A 20,834-nucleotide genomic window follows, 5' to 3' on the forward strand; every position below is an offset into this window, starting at 1 on the left:
AGGTCCTAGCCATTAACTCTTCAGTGGCCTACTATTTCACCATTTCTTATGTATTCTCATTTAAAATTAACTCCTTTAAGGGGTTGATATTCTCTTGGTCATCCCCCTGCAAAGGTTTCTTTCCCTCTACTGACTGCAGTCCCTACATGTTATAGAAGATGACATTCAGGAAAGGGTTCAAAGAACATAAATAATTCACCATTTCAGGAAGGCGCATAATTGGTGTAGCACTCCATCATATGGCTGGGGAAGCAGTTACAGTTCAACGTCAAGGTTAACAATCCATTCAATGACTTCAACTGTCGCAAGTTGCAATGGTTCCTTTGCCACCAGCAGTCGATCTCTCATGTGTTGGTAATGGTCTGCTACAGTCACTATTTGAGTGTTTGTATTGCCAATACAATGCTTGATAAAGTGTCCAACTGGAAAGTGCCTGGTTACATAGAGTATTTCAAGTGTACTTACAAGTTGCTTCTTTCTGAAACACTGCTCGCTGCATTCAAGGAATTCTAGCAGTGTCCCAATGTTAATATCAGCACTGCAATGGTTAAAGTCAAAATAGATTACTGCATGGCTAAGCAGCAAAAGGTAAGAGGCTGGGCTGGATAATTTTTACTCATACTCATGATAAATGCTGAGCATAGATAGAAATCCTTTAGACAAGCTTTGGTCAATCACTTTAGAGCTGTCATTTTCTGCAGATTCCGGAAATTCCATTCATCATGAAAATGTTTTCCCGCTCTCAGAAAACGAGTTAATTCTAGGACAGGGATGGTGCCCTCTCAGCTATGTATGGTTTTGCTTTGTTCTCTCACTCTCTGAACCAGTGTCGAGTCAATTGCTTTTTTACTGCTTTCTAGGCTCAGTATCCATTCCGAAAACTCTGGCCGTAATCACACGCTTTTGTATGCGTTTTCAACGAATGTCAAAACTCAGTACGGCCCTTGAAATGAAGATAAAGCACAGACTGCACACGGCACTGAAGTGCATTGACTGACAAGCACTGCTAAAATAGGAAGATCACAAGTTCAGACACATGCTCAGCATCACACAAAAGCAAAATTTATGCAGTTAAGTATCTTGGTTGCCACCAAGCTAGCTGGGCGGGCTAGCTCACGGAAGCACAGTGGGGGGGGGTGCATATGTTCGGTTTATCACAAGGGTTGGGTTACAGAGTGTTGTTACTGGCGGGGGGGGGGGGGGGGGGAAGAAATGTTCTGCTGACGAGGGAGGGACTTGGGCCAAAAAAGGGGGATGGCTGATCGGCGGGGGGGGGGGGGGGGGGGGGGGCAATGAGCCCTCCAACTAGGCTGATCACCTGGAATGTTCGAGGGTTAAATCGGCCGGTCAAGAGGGCACGTGTGTTCGTGCATCTTAAGGGACTTAAGGCGGACGTGATAATGTTGCAGGAGACGCACCTTACAGTAACTGACCAGATCAGATTGAGGAAAGGCTTGGTCAGTCAGGTTTTTCACTCGGATCTGGATTCAAAGACTAGAGGGGTCGCGATCCTGATCAATAAGCGGGTGGTGTTTGAGGCGGGTAGATAGTTTCGGATGTGGGAGGTCGGTACATTATGGTCAGTGGGAAACTGGAGGGGGTGCAGGTGGTATTCGTAAATGTGTATGCGCCAAATTGGGATGATGTGGAGTTTATAAAAAGGATGCTGGGGAAGATACCGGACCTGGACTCGCACAGGTTGGTCATGGGAAGGGACTTCAACACAGTTATTGACCCTGGCTTGGACCGGTCAAGCTCAAAAATAGGCAGGTTGCCAGCAATGGCAAAGAAACTAAAAGGGTTCATGGAGCAGATGGGGTTGGGGGGGGGGGGGGACGACGACCCATGGAGATTTGGGCAGCCGAGGGTGAAGGAGTTCTCCTTCTACACACATGTGCATAAAGTGTACTCCCGGATCGATTTTGAGCAGGGCCTTACTGGCAGGTGTGGTGGACACGGGGTACTCGGCGATCACAATCTTAGACCATGCTCCGCACTGGAGGTTAGATGTGGGACTTTTGGCTGACGAAGCTGCTGAGGAAATGTATTCAGAACTATCTGCAGGTCAACGACACGGGGGAAATTTCAGCAGCGATGGTCTGGGAAGCACTGAAGGCGGTGGTCAGAGGGGAGCTGATCTAGATATGGGCCCATAGGGAGAAGGTGGACAGGGCAGAGACGGACCGACTGGTTAAGGAGATACTACAGATAAATAGGAGGTATGCGGAGACCCCAGAGGCAGAGCTTTTAAGGGAATGGCGGAGGCTACAGGCGGAGTTCGGCTTGTTAACCACAGGGAGGGCGGTGGAGCAGCTGAGAAAGGCGAGGGGGGCAATCTATGAGTATGGAGAGAAGGCCAACAGAATGTTTGCACAGCAGCTTAGAAAGAGGGAGGCAGCCAGGGAGATAGGGAAAGTAAATGACGGAGATGGGAACCTGGTTGGAGATTCAGCAGGGGTGAATAAGACGTTTAGGGATTTCTACAATAGGCTATACAGGTCGGAACCCCCTACGGGGCCGGAAGGGATGAGGCACTTCTTGGGGGGCTGAATTTCCCAAACGTGGATGGGGAGCTGGAAGAAGGGCTGGGGGCTCCAGTTGGGTTGGAAGAGTTAATGGAGGGTCTGAAGACCATGCAGGCAGGTAAAGCCCTGGGGCCGGCCGGGTACCCAGTGGAGTTTTATAAAAACTTCTCTGGGATATTGGGGATGGTGTTGTTGAGGATGATCAATGAGGCAAAGGAGAGAGGGGTGCTGCCCCCAATGATGTCACTGGCCACGATTTCGCTGATTCTGAAACGGGACAAGAACCCAGAGCTTTGTGGGTCCTACAGGCCGATATCCCTGTTGAATGTGGACGCCAAACTGCTGGCCAAAGTTTTGTCCTCCAGTATTGAGGATTGTGTTCCGGGAGTGTGTGGAGCACAAGAGTCTCGCTCTATGCAGGCGACCTGCTTCTGTATGTGTCGGACCCGTCAGAGGTGATGGAAGAAATCATGAGGATTCTAGGGGGATTTGGCCGGTTTTCGGGGTATAAGCTAAATATGGGGAAAAGTGAGATGTTTGCAGTCCAGGCGAGGGGACAGGAGAGGCGATGGGGGGAGCTGCCGTTTATATTAGTATGGGGAAGCTTTAGGTACCTCAGCATTCAAGTGGTGTGGGAATGGGACCGGCTGCATAAATTAAATCTGGCCCGGATGGTAGACCAAATGAAGGATGATTTTCGGAGATGGGACGCGCTCCCGTTGTCATTAGCTGGGAGGGTGCAGACGGTGAAGATGACGGTCCTCCCGAGATTCCTGTTCATGTTTCAATGTCTCCCCATCTTTATCCTGCGGTCCTTTTTTAAACGGGTCAACAAAGTAACTGGCTTAGTTTGGGTGGACATGACCCTGCGGGTAAGGAAGGTAATGCTTGAGCGGTGTCAGGGAGAGGGCAGGCTGGCGCTGCCAAATTTTAGTAACTATTACTGGGTGGCGAATAGAGTCATGATCAGGAAGTGGGTGGTGGGGGAGGGGTCGGAATAGGAGCGTATGGAGGCGGCTTCATGCAAGGGCACCAGTTTGGGGGCGTTGGTAACTGCGCCTCTGACGTTTCCGCGAGCACGGTACTCCACCAGCCCCGTGGTGGTGGTGGCCGTGAGCGTCTGGGGGCAATGGAGGAGACATGTGGGAGCAGAGGGAGCCTCGGTCTGGTCCCCAATCTGTAATAATCACCGGTTTGCCCTGGGAAGTATGGATGGGGGGTTCCGGATATGGCGGAGAGCAGGGATGAGAGGATGGGGGATATGTTTATAGAGGGGTGCTTTCCGAGTATGAGGGCGCCGGGTGAGAAGTTTGGGTTGGCGAGGGGAAACAAATTTAAATATCTGCAGGTGCGGGACTTCCTACGTAAACAAGTGTTAACCTTCCCGCTCCTACCGCTAAGGGGGATTCAGGACAGGATAGTTTCCAGTGGGTGGGTAGGAGAAGGGAGTGTCTCGGACATTTACAAGGAACGTATGGGGTCAGAGGAGACGCAGACCGAGGAGCTGAAGCACAAGTGGGAGGGGGAGCTGGGAGGTGAGATAGAGGATGGTCTATGGGCGGACGCATTGAGTAGTGTCAACGCGTCCGCAACATGTGCCAGGCTCAGCCTGATACAATTTAAGGTCGTTCATCGGGCTCACATGACAGTGGCCCGGATGAGCAGATTCTTTGGGATGGAAGACAAGTGTGCAAAATGTGCAGGAGGACCAGCGAACCATGTCAACATGTTCTGGGCATGTCCGAAACTTGGGGGACTTTGGCAGGGGTTTGCAGATGTCATGTCCACAGTGTTAAAAACAAAGGTGGCACTGAGTCCAGAGGTGGCGATTTCCGGGGTGTCGGAAAACCCGGGAATCCAGGAGAAAGAGGCAGACGTTCTGGCCTTTTGCTTCCCTGGTAGCCCGGAGACGGATACTATTAGCTTGGAGGGACTCAAAGCCCCCGAAGTCAGAGACCTGGCTATCGGACATGGCTAGCTTTCGCTGTTTGGAGAAAATCAAGTTCGCCTTGAGAGGGTCACTGTTGGGGTTCGCCCGGAGGTGGCAACCGTTCGTCGACTTCTTCGCGGAAAATTAATCGTCAGCACAAGGGGGAAGGGGTTAGTTTAGCTTAGAGTAGGGGGTTAATAAAGGTGGGGAGGGAGGCGGCTTTTGCACTATGTTTATAGTTTCATGTACATTGTTTATTGTGTTGTTGTTATACCAAAAAATACCTCAATAAAATGTTTATTTAAAAAAAAGTATCTTGGTTGCATACAAATAGTAACTCACACTAATACTTTTTGGAAATCAACTCCACCACAAAAATATTAAAATCAAAAGAACAGAGTGAAATATAAAAAAGCAACATAATTAGTGCAACTTTATGTTATGTTGAAGAGATAGTACCAAATTTGTTTGCCTTTTCTAATTACATTGTTTAAAGAAAAGCAATAAAACAAACATGTCAAATATTGTAAAATGTCAATGAAAATAAATTGCACCTTAAAGTTTAGTACAACCGCACAGACCTTGTGGAGACCAAGTCCGGTCTTCACATTGAAGATACTCTCCATCGTGTTGTGTAGCACTACCATCATGTTAAATGAGAAAGATTTCAAATAGATCTAGCAACCTAAAACGGGTGATCCGTGGGGTGCCACGGGCCATCAGCAGCAGCAGAATTGCATACAACCACAATCATAACCTGTAACTTCATGGCCAGATATATCGCACACTCTACCATTACCTTACAGCTGGGAGATCAACCCTGGCTCAATGAAAAGTGCAGGAAGGCATGCCAGGAGCAACACTAGACATACTTAAAAATGTGGTGTCAACCTTGTGAACCCACAACACAGGACTATTTCCATGTAACAGAAGCAGCATGTGATTGACAGAGCAAAGTGATCACAACCAACAGAAGAGATCTAAGCTCTGCAGTCCTGCTACATCCAGTCATTAATGGTGGTGGACAATTAAACAACTGGAGGAGTAGGCTCCACAAAAAATCCATCAGGAATCCAGCACGAGGCTGAAGAAGCAGTTGCAACAATCTTCAGCCAGAAATGTTGCGTGGATGATCCATCTTGGCCTCCTCCCAAGGTCCTCAGAATCACAGATACCGTCTTCACCCAATTTGATTCATTTCACACAACATCAGGGAACAGTTGAAGGCACTGGTTACTGCAAAGGCTATGAACCCTGACAACATTCCAGCAACTTGTACTCCACAATTAGCTGCACCCCTAGTCATGCTGTTCCAGTACATCTACAGTAGAAAATTACTTCTCCACAAAAAGCAGGACAAATCCAACCCATTCAATTACCACCTCATCAGTCGACCCGCGATCATCAGTAAGTGATGGAAAGTGTCGTCGACAGTGATAACAAGCGGCACTTATTCAGCAACAACCTGCTCTCTGACACCCAGTTTAGGTTCCACCAGGGCCACTCAGCTCCATAACTCTTTACTTGTCCACGTTTTGCCGAGGCTGTAGAACTGAACTCGAGGAGAAGTGAGAGTGACAGCCCTTGACATCAAGGCAGCATTTGACCAAGTGTGGCATCAAGGAGCCCTAGCAAAACTGGAGTCAATGGAAATCGGGGGGGGAAACTCTCTGCTGGTTGAAAACATACCTCGCACAAAGGTAGATGATTATGGCTGTTGGAGGTCAATCATCTCAGCCCTGGGACATTGCTGCAGGAGTTCCTGCAGGTGGTGTACTAAGCCTAGCCATCTTCAGCTGCTTCATCAATGACCTTCCCTCCATCAGAAGTGGGGATGTTCGCATATACTGCACAAAGTTTCAGCACCATTCACAACTCCTCAGACACTAAAGCAGTCCATGTCCATATGCAGCAGGACCTGAACAATATCCAGGCTTGGGCTTATAAGTGACAAAAAACATTTGCACCACACAAGTGCCAGGTAATGACCATCTCCAACATAAGAGAATCTAACCGCTCCTTGACATTCAATGGCATTACCATTGCTGAATCGTCCCCACTAACAACATCCTGGGGGTTACCATTGACCAGAAACTGAACTAGACCAGCCGTATAAATGCGTTTGACTATCAGAGCAGGTCAGAGGCTAGAAATTCTGCAGAGACTAACACATCCTGACTCCCCAAATCCTGTCGACATCTACAAGACAAAAGTCTGGAGCATGATGGAATACTCTCCACTTGTCTGGATGAGTGCAGCTCCAACAACACTCAAGAGCTTCAGCACCATCCAGAACAAAGCAGCCTGCTTGATTGGCACCCTCACTCCCTCCACCAAAGTACAGTATCAGCAGTGTACACCATCTACAAGATGCACTGCATCAACTCACCAAGGTTTCTTCAACAGCACCTTTCAAATCTGCGACCTCTTATCACCTAGAAGGACAAGGGCAGCAGATGTGTGGGAACACCATCACCTACAAGTTCCTCTCCAAGCCCCACACTATATCATTGTTCCTTCACTGTCCTTGGATCAAACTCCTGGAACTCCCTTCCCAATAGCACTGTGGGTGTTCCTTCATCACGAGGATTGCAGCAGTTCAAGACGGCAGTTCACACCACCTTTTCAAGAGCAATTAGAGATGGACAACAAATGCTGGCCGGGCCAGTAACACCCACATCCCATGGACGAATTAACACTTGCAATTAATCCCAAGCAGTTTGGCCCAGGGCCAAACACTCAGGAGTACAGGGTAGATCCATGTCCATAATTTCTCATATTGTGAGTTCCTCACTTTGATCATGTGCAACCACTTCACTGCAGTCCTTTGAATTCGGTTGACAGCAATGCTGACTCTCAACTTGACAGCTAGGAAGGCTATGAATTAAGGTCCAGGGGCATATTGATCAGGTGTCTGTCAAAGGCAGTGGTACCACATCATATTGATGCAATATATTGTGCATTTGAGTGTTAGTTTGAGAGTGTGCATTTTGTTTTAAGAGCAGTACAGCTTATATTTCCGTTATTATTTTGCGCTGAGATCATCATAGAACCAACAGTGCCGAAGGAGGCCATTCGGCCCATCGAGTCTGCACCGACCCACATAACCCCTCCAAACCTTTTTGGACACCAAGGGCAATTTAGCATGGCCAATCCACCTAACCTGCATGTCTTTGGGCTGTGGGAGGAAACCGGAGCAACTGGAGGAAACCCACGCAGACATGGGGAGAACGTGCAGACTCCACACAGACAGTGATTCAGTGGGGAATCAAACCTGGGACCCTGGCGCTGTGAAGCCACAGTGCTAGCCACTTGTGCTACCGTGCTGCCCATCATACTGATCTACACATGGTTTGTACTTGCTTCTTTTGTAAATCCAGTAAGAAGTCTTATAACAGCAGGTTAAAGTCCAACAGGTTTGTTTCGAATCACTAGCTTTCAGAGCACCGCTCCATCCTCAGGTGAATTATTCGCCTGAGGAAGGAGCAGTGCTCCGAAAGCTAGCGAATCGAAACAAACCTGTTGGAACTTTAACCTGGTGTTGTAAGACTTCTTAGTGCTCACCCCAGTCCAACGCCGGCATCTCCACATAATGGCTACTTCTGTAAATATACAGACAATCCCCAAGTTCAGAACAGTACATTGCTTAAATCTTCCAAAACAACATTAACCAACAAAACAAATCCTTGTCCAAACAACTCTCATTTTATCATGCACTTATAAAAATAATTGCTGCATTTCTACGAAATTTCCTAAAACAGGACGACTAAATCAAGTGGTTTTCCACTTACGGTGTCTCCAGTAGCTGGGCAACTGTTGGCATGCTTGTTTTCCAGGCATCTGCAGAAAGGATAGACTGCAACACAGATACTGTAAAAAAAAAAAAGAAAGAAAATTCAGGTCCCATTGTTTAGAATCAGCCTACTTCCTGTGCACTTTTTATTTAGTCAAAGCAACCAACAAAACTTGAGTATGCAACTGAAAAACTGTACATCATGTAAATCAATAAAAAAGGAAATTGAAAAAGTAATCAGCAAAAGCTGATAATTCAGTAACTTGCATCTGGCTAATACAGAATTGTAGAAATCACAGTACAGAAAGAAAAAGCCATTTCGCCCATCACATCTGTGTTGGTGCTCACTTTTCAAATGCTGTTTCTTATCCTGCCTTCAAAAGGATTAGAGGCGCTTGCTGGAAAGATATGAATATCCAGCTTTGTGCAGGGTAGGTGAATTGGCCACGCTAAATTGTTCCTCAATTGCAAAAAAAGAATTGGATACTCTAAATTTATTTTTAAAAAAGAATATGCAGCTCAAGGGGTATAAGCAGATACTGGACGATAAAAGTCTAATCTAGCATACATGAAAAGACACAACCGTACGCAATATGGTTTCAACAGCAGACCCAAATGTACAACACCCTTACACACATCGATCCAGTATTGAACTAACACTAACATTTGAACAATTGGTCAGTGGATAAATGCATTGTACAGCCCTGGGCCCTAAAACCAATAATTCCCAAGTAAAGTTGTGTTAGATAGCTACTGGAGTAGTAGCTAAACTGGTACAATACACTACAGTTTTCTCAAGCCGGGGAGGAGGAAGTAATTGATAGTGACTTTGCTTTTGATGATTACCTAAGGATTCTCCAGTTCAAATTGGCTGTGAATATCAGATGAATACAAGATCCGAATCAACAGTTAAATAGCTTTCTGATATTCACTGTATAATGATACAAATGAACACAGGCTGTGCCCCTGAATAAGTCACAGGCTCTAGGAATGTGGCAGTATGGGGAAAAAGGACAAGGAAAAAATATCTTTATTTTTATCAATATAAATTTAGAGTACCCAATTATTGTTTTCCAATTAAAGGGCAATTTAGCGTGGCCAATCCACCAAGCCTGCGCATCTTTGGGTTGTGGGGGCGAAACTCATGCAAACACGGGGAGAACGTGCAAACTTCACACGGACAGTGACCCAGAGCCGGGATCGAACCTGGGACCTCGGCACCGTGAGGCTGCAGGGCTAACCCATTGCGCCACCGTGCTGCCCTAAGGAAAAAATATTTAATTCAAATACTTATGGAAACTCCCAAATTACAGTACGAAGTCTTACAACACCAGGTTAAAGTCCAACAGGTTTGTTTCGATGTCACTAGCTTTCGGAGCGCTGCTCCTTCCTCAGGTGAATGAAGAGGTATGTTCCAGGAACATATATATATATATATAGAGACAGATTCAAAGATGCCAGACAATGCTTGGAATGCGAGCATTAGCAGGTGATTAAATCTTTACAGATCCAGAGATGGGGTAACCCCAGGTTAAAGAGGTGTGAATTGTGTCAAGCCAGGACAGTTGGTAGGATTTCGCAGGCCAGATGGTGGGGGATGAGTGTAATGCGACATGAATCCCAGGTCCCGATTGAGGCCGCACTCATGTGCGGAACTTAGGCTGAGGAAAGATTTTTCCGGGCTCTAAAGGTAATGATTCCAGAGCAGGAAAAGCAAAACGATTTGGATAGGTAGGAGTGGATTTTGGCGCGGAGAATCCCAGCCTTTGAGTTCACAATGACTGCCTACATACAGAAGTGAATCCAAAATAAGTGTTATTTGTGGTTGCTTTCCCCCCCAAAACCCTGCTTTAAGAATAACAAAATTGCTAAATCAAGATATCCCGGCAGAAAACAAATATGAAATGTTCCAAAATTAAATCTCATTTAGTTCATTATTCAGACTACAACTAGTTAATAACATTTAGAATGGGAAATTGTCCCAGTTGCCACACCCCAACAAATAAACACAGAGTACCATGTGGGCAGATATCTGGCATCCTATGTAAATACAAAATGTACTCAGCCCTATAAGATGGAGGTGTGGGCTTAGGTAGGGTGCTCTTTCCAAGGGCTGGTGCAGACTTGATGGACCGAATGGACTCCTTCCCCACTGTAAATTCTATGAAACATCAAAATTGGATTTTGACCTAGCAACTATAAAGTAATGGCAATATATGCCCAAGTCATGAAGGTCTTTACTTGGAGCGGAACTCCCATGCATTGGCTGCCCTGATCTTTCTGGGCAATGGCGGCTACAGGATTGGGAAAAGTAGCCAAAGAAGCATTGGCAAGTTACCATAGTGCATCTTGTAGACAGTACACATGGCAGTCATGATGTATTAATGGTTAAAGGGGGGGAATTTATAACTGGAAAGAGTTTGCAAATCACACCCTCACCATCCCCAATATCCACTGACTTCAGTTTCACTGGGCCTCCTTCGTGCCAAACTTAGGGAAAATGATTATTACATAAATATGTAAAACTAGCCTGTATGCAATTTGCATTGCTCCTCAGGCTGGACTGCCACTAGCAAAAGTGGAAAATTCATTTTAGGACGTTTAGATTCCTCTGGGGCAATAATACTACCCGAGTTGTCAAATGGTATTGCACTAGAGTGAGGGTTGCCTTGCAGCAATAGTCTTATGAGATATATACAAATCTTGAACTACTCATGTTACAACCTCATCAGCTTGTAAGTTTTGCAAGTTAAGAACTGAATTTAATTAATTAATCCCAGTCATCAGGAAAAAGCAATATTCAAATACTTTGATAATTCAAACAAGTGATCTGCATCCTGTCAAGGTCAAAAGACTCCTTGTACTAGGATAATGGAAGCAAGACAAATGAATGCAGAACCTGGAGCAGCAGTCTTTCTTCTCCACATGCATATGCCCGAGAACAGTGACAAGGTCAATAAAATCACAAAAGCTCATGGTATAATTGAACTCGGAAAGAATCAAAATTCAAGATTGTAAGAGAAAAATATGCACAGGCACATCAACATAACCATATTAACCAGGTTTGTAAACATACCAGTAATAGTCAATAAATAAAGGTGAGATATTTTAAAATTCTAACCTAAATCTGACGAGGGAGCAGATGGAAAGCTGTCCACTGGCACAGAATCTGGAGGCCTCCCATATGTAATTTCATATAGTAAATGGCCGAAGGAATATACATCAATAGCTTCTGTAGTCTATAAAGTACACAACAATACAGAACAAATTTATTATACATAATCCAATATGAAAACTAAACATTTTTCTACTTTCTGAAAGTTTTGTGCCAAGGACGGAACAAAGATGCATCACACAGTCGACTGGCCCCTTCTGTTTCCCCTTTTTCCTTATTTCTCAGGAAACAACTTCACCTCTCTTTCTTCCCCAAACCCCTACCCACCACTGCTCCATGGACCGACATCTTCACCAGAAAACAAGAGCTTCAGATGTAGAGAACTAAAACTTGAACGCAAATCCTGCTGCTCTATGGGAATCAACCACCAGCCCACCTTCACACAGGAATTCTTAGGTGTGTTTGAGAATTATTTCCACAAATATGAACGATTAAGTGATTACTTCGCTTTTTCAAACATCAACTGTGAAACCAACTAAATAATTTGCAATTGTTATTCAATATGACAAATTACTGAGGCAAAATTCCACCTTGCTGAAAATGTAAAATGGGCGGTAGCAAATCAGTCACCTATTACACACCCACCCAGTTCTCCTATTCGTTAATGGAATGATGGGGTGTGTAGCTGACTTGTTACTGCACAACTTACGCACCTCCTGAAGTTAAATTTTACCCCATATCCACCAGAAGCAATAATGTTTCAACAAATTACTTGGGAAACTATCTTAACTATCTTGAGAAACATATAAGATTATGAAGGGAATAGATAGGATAGATGCGGGCAGGTTGTTTCCACTGGCGGGTGAAAGCAGAACTAGGGGGCATAGCCTCAAAATAAGGGGAAGTAGATTTAGGACTGAGTTTAGGAGGAACTTCTCCACCCAAAGGGTTGTGAATCTATGGAATTCCTTGCCCAGTGAAGCAGTAGAGGCTCCTTCATTAAATGTTTTTAAGATAAAGATAGATAGTTTTTTGAAGAATAAAGGGATTAAGGGTTATTGTGTTCGGGCTGGAAAGTGGAGCTGAGTCCACAAAAGATCAGCCATGATCTCATTGAATGGTGGAGCAGGCTCGAGGGGCCAGATGGCCTACTCCTGCTCCTAGTTCTTATGTTCTAATGAGTCTCAGAATAGTTACCTGGTATTGCACTTCATAGAATCATTGAATTTACAGGGCAGAAGGAGGCCATCAAGTCTGCACCGGCTCTTGGAAAGAGCACCCCACTTAAGCCCACACTTCCACCCTATCCCTATAACCCCATCTAACCTAAGGCCAATCCATCAAACCTGCACATCTTTGGACTGTGTGAAGAAACCGCAGCTCCCGGAGGAAACCTACGCAGACACGGGGAAAACGTGCAGACTCTGCACAGACAGTGGCCCAAGCCGGGAATTGAACCTGGGACTGTGGAGCAACTGTGCTAACCACTGTGCTATCGTGCCTCCCTGAACTGAGCTTGTGAGCTTGGGTTGGATACTTGTGCGGGTGAACATAAAAGAATCCAGTCTTCATAACAATAGTAGTATTTTTAGGTTTAACCTACCATTATGAACTCTGAACATTAAATTTATTCCAATTTCTATTCCGCAACATTGTAATTTCTATGTAGCCAACCCAAAGGGTTAAAAAAAACAAATCTCAGCCTTAATTGGCATTCAATTAACCTAGCCTGAGTGAATTGCACCTGTTCTAACTAGGGACCGCTAGATAAGGTACTTCCTTTCCTAAGAGAGGAATAACGAAGGCTATAAAAGTTCATTCTTTAGATCATCTAAATAGCATTAAGCAGGTTATCATAGCTCTTCAACTGCAAGCAAAAGTGATGCAACACAAACCAATGAAAGATTACATGAAGCAAAAACAATAAAGGATAACAACTTTGAACGAATCAAAACATTATTTACATTGATTTTCCTGGATTGGGTATAATAAGATCTATAATAGCTGGGCAATCCTAGTAATGCATTTTCTAAATCCAGTAATTTACATGTATCTCCATCAAGCATCACATTTGAAGGGTGAAGATGTCCATATGGAATTCTTTTCTCGTGAAGAAACTTCAATACCTGGAATTAAAACCAAACTGATCATTATGGTGTGTACTTACCAAAACAGAACAAAATATGTACACAAAAGTCATTTGAAATTGTTTAAAAAATAAAACAAGTTTTAGAGAGCAAGAGCAAAGACGATTTACCTCAAGTATTTGTCTTCCAAAAGTTTTTATCTGTTGAAGGTCAAGCCCTTGAATTTTCTTTGGGCTGCAGTATTTCTTCATAAAAGGATCTTTTGGTTTAGCCTTTATGCAAAATAAATCACTACTTTTAGCAAAATTACTATTTCTCAGTGATTAATTATCACATTTTGGAATGTTCTGTAAGTGATCCAAAGAACAGACACATTACTAGTTTGTATTTGGCAGCATTCTTAGCAAGGTAGCGATTAAGGACAGACTTGCCACAAGAGCCAAAACAGTTAATATTGGATATTCTTTGTAACCATATATAAACTGAATTAGATTGCAACTACTTCAAAAGGTTTGGTCTAGCAGGACTGAAGATGCAAAAAAAAAAAAGCTTTAGTCTATATTCACAATTATCTAAAATCCCAACTAAATTTTTTGTGCAAATACATTTCCAAATAAATTTATTAAGCCGGTTACAAGAGTATGCAACAGAACATTCAAGTGCCTATAAATCAACCAATGGGTAACATTTGAAGAAGTATATGATTCATGGCTTTTAGCTTTCACTAATCTGACTGAATCGCCAATTCACAGCTTCACCAATAGACAACGAATGTATAATACTGCTCACAATATAATCCAAATGAACTGCAAAATGGATTCTTGTTTAGTGAGGTCCTCAACTTAGAATGGTGAATTATTTACATAATACTTTTGTACATTATTTTCAGCATGACATTTCTTGTTTCTAAAGGTGTCCTCATCAATCTTCTGGCTCTCCAGTGGTTAACGGATTAATGTGGCTTTACTTTCAACTACATTTAGTTGATTAATATGAAAATATCTGGTTGACACACCAGCTCAGTTATTGATTGCCTTTACAGTTGAGCAGAACTTCAAATGTGAGCTTGATCATAGTTTTCTGAAGAAACAAAACAGACTGAAAGCAATTTATATGCCAATACACTGCAATATTTGATACCCGTAGCCTGTCAGAGACAAGTTAGAACTATCAACATTGAGACAAGATCAAATCCTGTCAGAAAATTCTACCAGAAAAGATTTTAAAAACTGCAAAATAGCTTGTCTAATTTAATATTTGTATTTGATAGGGTGTACCTTGCAGATATAATCTCTTAGTGTTCCTTTTTCATTATACATTCGAATTACAAGTCCTGAAGATTCACTAGCTGTGGCAAAGGTGACAGGATAGATGTACGGATGCTAGAGGTTAAAACAAAACAGTCTTTCTCAGCCAAGAATTCAACTTACACTTAAAGTTTACCAGCAGCTGTGTAGTAATAAAAATATCCACTACTGACACCTGCCCACAATGGTTTAAGGGTCAAATCCGTGTTGGACCATACAGAATAAGTATCCCCAATCTGATGATACTTTATCCTACAATCTACCTCAGCAGAGTGCCAGAAAAATGGTGAGAACTAGATTCACGCTTGATGAGAACATCACCTGGGAGAATTTAGAAAGTTAAACCAGAGCTTCACCTATTTGGTTTTGAAGAAGTGAAACCTTTTTGTCTCAAATAGTTTATCCAAAGAATTTTCAAAAGGGCAATCTTAAATGAGGCACTGATCAAATTCACATCTGTGTGTATACAAAACAAAAAAGACTGCCTGGAAAGTGTTGGTGGTGTGAGAATAAAGATGATGACCATTCAAGCCCAGGCTCTTCAGCATAGAAGAAGCAGTATTCCCTTAAAATGTCAGGAAACATGGCCTCAGAACTGCATTATTTTAATTTGGTAATAAAATGGGCAGCCAAGATCAGGAGAAATTGAAATCAGGATCGAACTTAGTAATAGCTTTAATAATATATCTTTCTTCTTCAGACAAGTAATTTTTCATCAAAAAAAACATGATATGGTGGGGCCACGGGGAACAGCATTAATTTTGTAAATGTGCATCTTTACTTTATCCATACCTTGCTTGCCAAAAGGAATTGCACAATATTAAACACTGCAACTTGTAGGCTTTGGTATTAATTGATCAAATTATTCAGTAAAACATATTTATAAAACAATGGTAACACTTTTTTAAAAAATCTTATAAACCATAGGGAATTCTCTTCTGCCGGATTGATTTCCTTTAGCTGGAAGAACTTTGCTCTTTCCTTCACTTCTCCATCAATTTCTCGGAAGCAACAGGGAGATTTTGTTTAAAATAGCCAGATCTTCGAGTGAAATTTGTTCTCAAACCTCATGGTTTTCCTTTTTCCCCAACTACCTAGTTTGTTAACAAGTATTTCATTTAAAATTCACAAGAGTTTTCCACTTAGCACTGCAGCCAAGTTATGGTGGAATTTTAGCCACTGAAGGCAGTACAAAAATCTCCTCACTGCAGAGATGCATGTATGACAGTTTGATTCTAATGTCTGCTGGTTAGGTACAACACTAGTTACACTATCGTACATTAACTGCAAATGTTCAGCAAATTCCCAAACCTTTTGGACTCTGTTTTGCATTGAATTCATTCTAAATGATTACTTACAGACCAAGAAGGTAGAAGCTTCATCGCTAATTGAAGATCTTTATCAGAGAGAAACATATCAGGACCAAGGTCAGCCTGTAAAGCAGATCACAAAACAAATAAAAGTAAAGACCATGGAATCTACCCGAGCTCATCCATCTAGAAAGACCCAACGGGTCCCTAGTCATTAGCCAATGCAGTCAGCTAGCTCTCAAATGTTTCCATTATTCCTCCAATTGTAACCAATAAGTTCAAACTTTAATACTCTACATTAAATTCCACCATAAAAATCAACCTACTGAATAGACCCATAAGTATGTCAATATTTTAATATGTATTAGCATTGAAACCATGGGCTGGATTCTCCGTTTTTGAGGCTAAGCGCCAGTGCGAACGGAGAATCCGCAGGAGGTTTACGATAGGAAAATCGGCGCGAAGCCCTCACCGATTCCGGTACCGGTGAGGGGCTAGCACCAGCGCTGAGTAAAACTCCCGCGGATCGCAACAAAAACAGCCAGAGAATGGCCAGATCCCGGGCCGCGCATGAGCACGGCTGATGACCTGCGTCGCGGGTGGGCCAACCGATGACACGGCAACGGCGTTGAAACGGCGCGTGGCACGATGATGTCAGTTTGGAGGGGGCGGAGCATGGCGGACTGGCGTCAAACCGGCACTGCCCCAGATTCTGGCATCGGAATCTATTCTCTGCCCGATCAGCAATCACGATTTTGTCATTGGGCTACGGAGAATCCCTTCCCATATGTCTGGAGTGCACTTCAACGTGAACATTTCTAAAATACATTCTTTATTTTAAAAAATTAGTGTATCCAATTTTTTCCCCCCAATTAAGGGGCAATTTGGCGTGGCCAATTCACCTACCTTGCGCATCTTTTTGGGTTGTGGGGGTGAGACATGGGGAGAATGTGCAAACTCCACATGGACAGTGATGTCCACATTTTCACTAGAAATGGATTATGCCAACTTGCCACGCTGTAATTAAACTGTCAAAAATGAATTTGAAAAGGCGGCGTGCAGCGCAGTGGTTATCACTGGGACTGCGGCGCCGAGGACCCGGGTTCGAATCCAGGCCCTGGGTCACTGTCCGATTGGAGTTTGCACATTCTCCCCATGTCTGCATGGGTTTCACCCCCACAACCCAAAGATGTGCAGATAGGGTGGATGGGCCATGCTAAATTGCCCCTTAATTGAAAAATAAATAATTGGGTACTCTAAATTTATAATTTAAAAATGAATTTTAATTGTTGTTTTGAAATCTTATAAAGACAGTGCAGAGATTGCCAATAAAATAGCGAAATGTCTGAGCAATTTTTAATTATTGTTATAACCCTCACAAAGACCACTGGGGATCGTGGATTGATCTCCCTGTGGGCTTCGTAGAATATGTTCCCACGTTGAGCGAGCGACCTGCCCAATAGGGGCTCACCAACAGGGTCTTAAAGAGCGACCTGGACTGGCAGTTCCCAATAGTCCTGGGCTGGGACATTTGTTTTGTATGCCATAGCTGCAACTTTGTGTTGGAGAATAAACCCGCTTTGTCGTTAGGCTCATGCCTCCTAGAATTATTATATTGTCAATGAGGATCAAGCATGGGATTCTGAGCAGTTTTTTATAACTTCAGAAGACAACTCCAATATAAAAAAAAACCCGAAATGCCTTTCTTTGGAAGACTTGAACCGTATGATGCAAACGTAGAGGACTGGGGTCAGGATGCTGAGCGCATGTGCTTTTTTTTTTATGCCACCGGCATTGAAGGAGATGAGAGACAAAAGGTAATCCTCCTAACAGCATGCAGAGCCCCGACATTTAGCATGATCAGAAGCTTAACCGATCCAGGGGCCCCTAAAACATTCAATGAGCTTGTGGACCTGGTGCGAACCAATATGACCCAAAGCAGTCCATAATCCTCCAAAGCTACCGGTTTAACACAGCTGGGAGGACCCTGGGGAACCAGTTGCAATCTTGCTAGATTGCGGAAGTTGGCAGTGTATTGCGATTTTGGCCCGTCCCTATCGGAGATGCTATGCGATAGGCTAGTGTGTGGGATTAACAATGTTACAACCCAGAAAAAGTTACTGGTGGAACCCAACCTAGACCGCAAAAAGGCTAATAAATATCTTTGTCCCTGGAGAAGGGACACATGAACTTCAAGGGATGACAGATTGTAGTTTCCTCAGATTGGACGGAGGGTCCTTGCATAGAGAAGTCAGCATATCCAGTGAAGGCACCTACATGTCTCGCCCACCATCAACCCAACATTCCGAAAGGGCAGTCTGGTCCTTTAAAAAAATGGCCAGGTAATCCCAGAAGTACCTGAGGAACCTCCCCGGGGGATCACAAATGTCAACCACAGGGCTCCTATAGGTGCTGTTAAAGGGCACGACGCAGGCAAGGCTGTTGAGTGGGCCAAGTCCCGTCCAATGGCGGCTCATCAATGGGGCCTTAAATATCGATCCCCAGTCCCAGACTAACAATGTCCGTTAGTTCCGCGCGAGGACTGTATGCTGTGGATTTGTGTGTATTCGAGAATAAACCTGCTTTGCCTGTTAACCTGCGCCTCCTGGAATTATTACAATTATTTTTAAAAAGCCTTTACCATTACTTGACCAGACAACAGAAAGTTAAGCTCAGCAGTGCAATTTTCACACTGTAAGCCCTTTATACCTTATGTTTAAATCAGGGCGAACTTACATACAAATAAGGAGCAGTAGACCATTCAGCCTTCGAGCCTGCTTCGCCATTCAATAAGATCATGACTTATCTGCCAGCAGCCTCAATTCTGAAATCTGTTTACTCCCGATACCCTATCACCCCCTTTCTTACCAAGAATCTATCTACCTCTGTCTTAATAATATTCAAAGACTCCGCTTCCACAACCTTTACAGCAAGAGAGTGCCAAAGACTCACGATCTTCTCCATGAAAGAAATTCACCTCATCTCAGTTTCAATTGGGCAACAGCTTATTTATAACAGTGACTCCTAACTCTAGATTCTCCCACAAGAGGAAACATTCTCTCCACATCCACCCTGTCAAGACCCCTGGGGATCTGATATGTTACAATCAAGTCGCCTCTTACTCTTCTAAACTCCAGCAGATACAATCCTGGCCTGTCTAACTTTCCCTAATAAGACAACCAATCCATTCCAGATATTAGTCTGCTAATGCTTCCGTGAATTGCTTCCAATGCATTTATATCTTTCTTTAAATAAGGTGACAAATACTGGACACAGTGCTCCAAATGTGGTCTCACGTGTGCCCTGTACAATTGAAGCATAACCTCCCTACTCTTGTATTCAATTCCCCTCACAATAAATGATAACATTCTATTAACTTTCTTAATTACTTGCTTTGCATGCATACTAGCTTTTGTGATTCACGCACAAGGACACCTAGATTCCTCTGCACCTCCAAGCTTTGAAATCTCGCACCATTTAGATAATGCTTTTTAAAAATTCTTCCTCCAAAATGGACAATTTCACATTTTCCGACATTATACTCCATTTGCTAGATCTTTGCCCATTCACTTACCAACTGTATATTTTTGAGGCCTCCAATGTCCTCTTCACAACTTCCTTTCTTACCTATCTTTGTGTCATCAGCAAATTTGGCAACCATCTCATCAATCCCTTCATCCAAGTCATTTATATAAATTGTAAAAAGTTGATATCCCAGGACTGATCCCTGTGGCACACCACTCATTACATTTCACCAACCTGAAAAAGACCCATTTATGCCTACTCTTTGCTTCCTGTCAACCAACTAATCTTCTATCCATGCCAATATCTTACCCCCTGTAATATGAGCTTTTATTTTCCACAATAGCCTTTGACGTTGCACTTTATCCAATGCCTTCTGAAAATTCACTGGTTCCCCTTTATCCATAGCTCAGGTTACTTTCTCAAAGAACTCCAATAAGTTGTTTAAACATGATTTATCTCTCAGAAAACCATGTTTACTCGCCTGATTACCGTTGCTTTATCCAAATGCCCTGCCAGGACTTCTTATTATAGCTTCTAACATTTTCCCTATGAATGTTAAGGCAACTGGTCTATAGTTTCCCGCTTTCTGTCTCCTTCCCTTTTTGAATAATGGAGTTACATTTGCTATTTTCCAATCTAACAGGAGCTTCCCCGAATCTAGGGAATTTTGGAAAATTAACCAATGCATCAACTATCTCACAATACATTTTGATTAAGGCTCTAGGATGAAGTCCATCAGGACCCAGGCTCTTATCAGTCCCAGATCCAACAATTTACGCAGTACTATGTAGCCATCTGGGATGGCCGCTTCCAGAATACAAACTGGACGCTCGCAAAGAATGTAGGGAACTGTGGACAATGTTAAGAAAACAAGCAGGCACAGAGCCTGTATGCATATTGGAGAAACAGCTCCCAGACGGAATTGAAACTATAGGGCTGTTTAGCACAGGGCTAAATCGCTGGCTTTGAAAGCAGACCAAGACAGGCCAGCAGCACGGTTCAATTCCCGTAACAGCCTCCCCGTACAGGCGTGGAATGTGGCGACTAGGGGCTTTTCACAGTAACTTCATTGAAGCCTACTTGTGACAATAAGCGATTTTCATTTCATTTCATTTCATATAGGTCAATTAGCATACCGATGGCCCATCTCCGGGAACAAAGGAAAGACACTCAAGCAACCGATACTGTTTCAGACATCCCGGCGCCAGTTCCCCAACTGAAAGCACAAACAAGCAAGGTCAA

The 20,834-nt window shown here is 43.5% G+C and overlaps 1 protein-coding gene across 7 annotated transcripts in view; it reads right to left on the minus strand.

The window, feature by feature from the left end:
- pxk (PX domain containing serine/threonine kinase) overlaps positions 1 to 20,834 on the minus strand; it is an 84,814-nt gene that overhangs the window by 41,074 nt on the left and 22,906 nt on the right. For all 7 annotated transcript variants that reach the window (XR_011934162.1, XR_011934161.1, XR_011934160.1 and 4 more), the window contains 6 exons: positions 16,116 to 16,190; positions 14,728 to 14,832; positions 13,621 to 13,722; positions 13,328 to 13,489; positions 11,370 to 11,487; positions 8,247 to 8,325 (listed from right to left, as the gene is read on the minus strand). Coding sequence is in view for 4 of the 7 variants with exons in the window: in XM_072472384.1 (XP_072328485.1) it covers positions 8,247 to 8,325; positions 11,370 to 11,487; positions 13,328 to 13,489; positions 13,621 to 13,722; positions 14,728 to 14,832; positions 16,116 to 16,190 (641 nt within the window). In the remaining 3 variants the exon portion in view is untranslated. The remainder of the gene's footprint in view (positions 1 to 8,246; positions 8,326 to 11,369; positions 11,488 to 13,327; positions 13,490 to 13,620; positions 13,723 to 14,727; positions 14,833 to 16,115; positions 16,191 to 20,834) is intronic.

This window comes from Scyliorhinus torazame, chromosome 13 (genome assembly GCF_047496885.1).
Source record: "Scyliorhinus torazame isolate Kashiwa2021f chromosome 13, sScyTor2.1, whole genome shotgun sequence".
NCBI classification, from domain to species: Eukaryota; Metazoa; Chordata; class Chondrichthyes; order Carcharhiniformes; family Scyliorhinidae; genus Scyliorhinus; species Scyliorhinus torazame.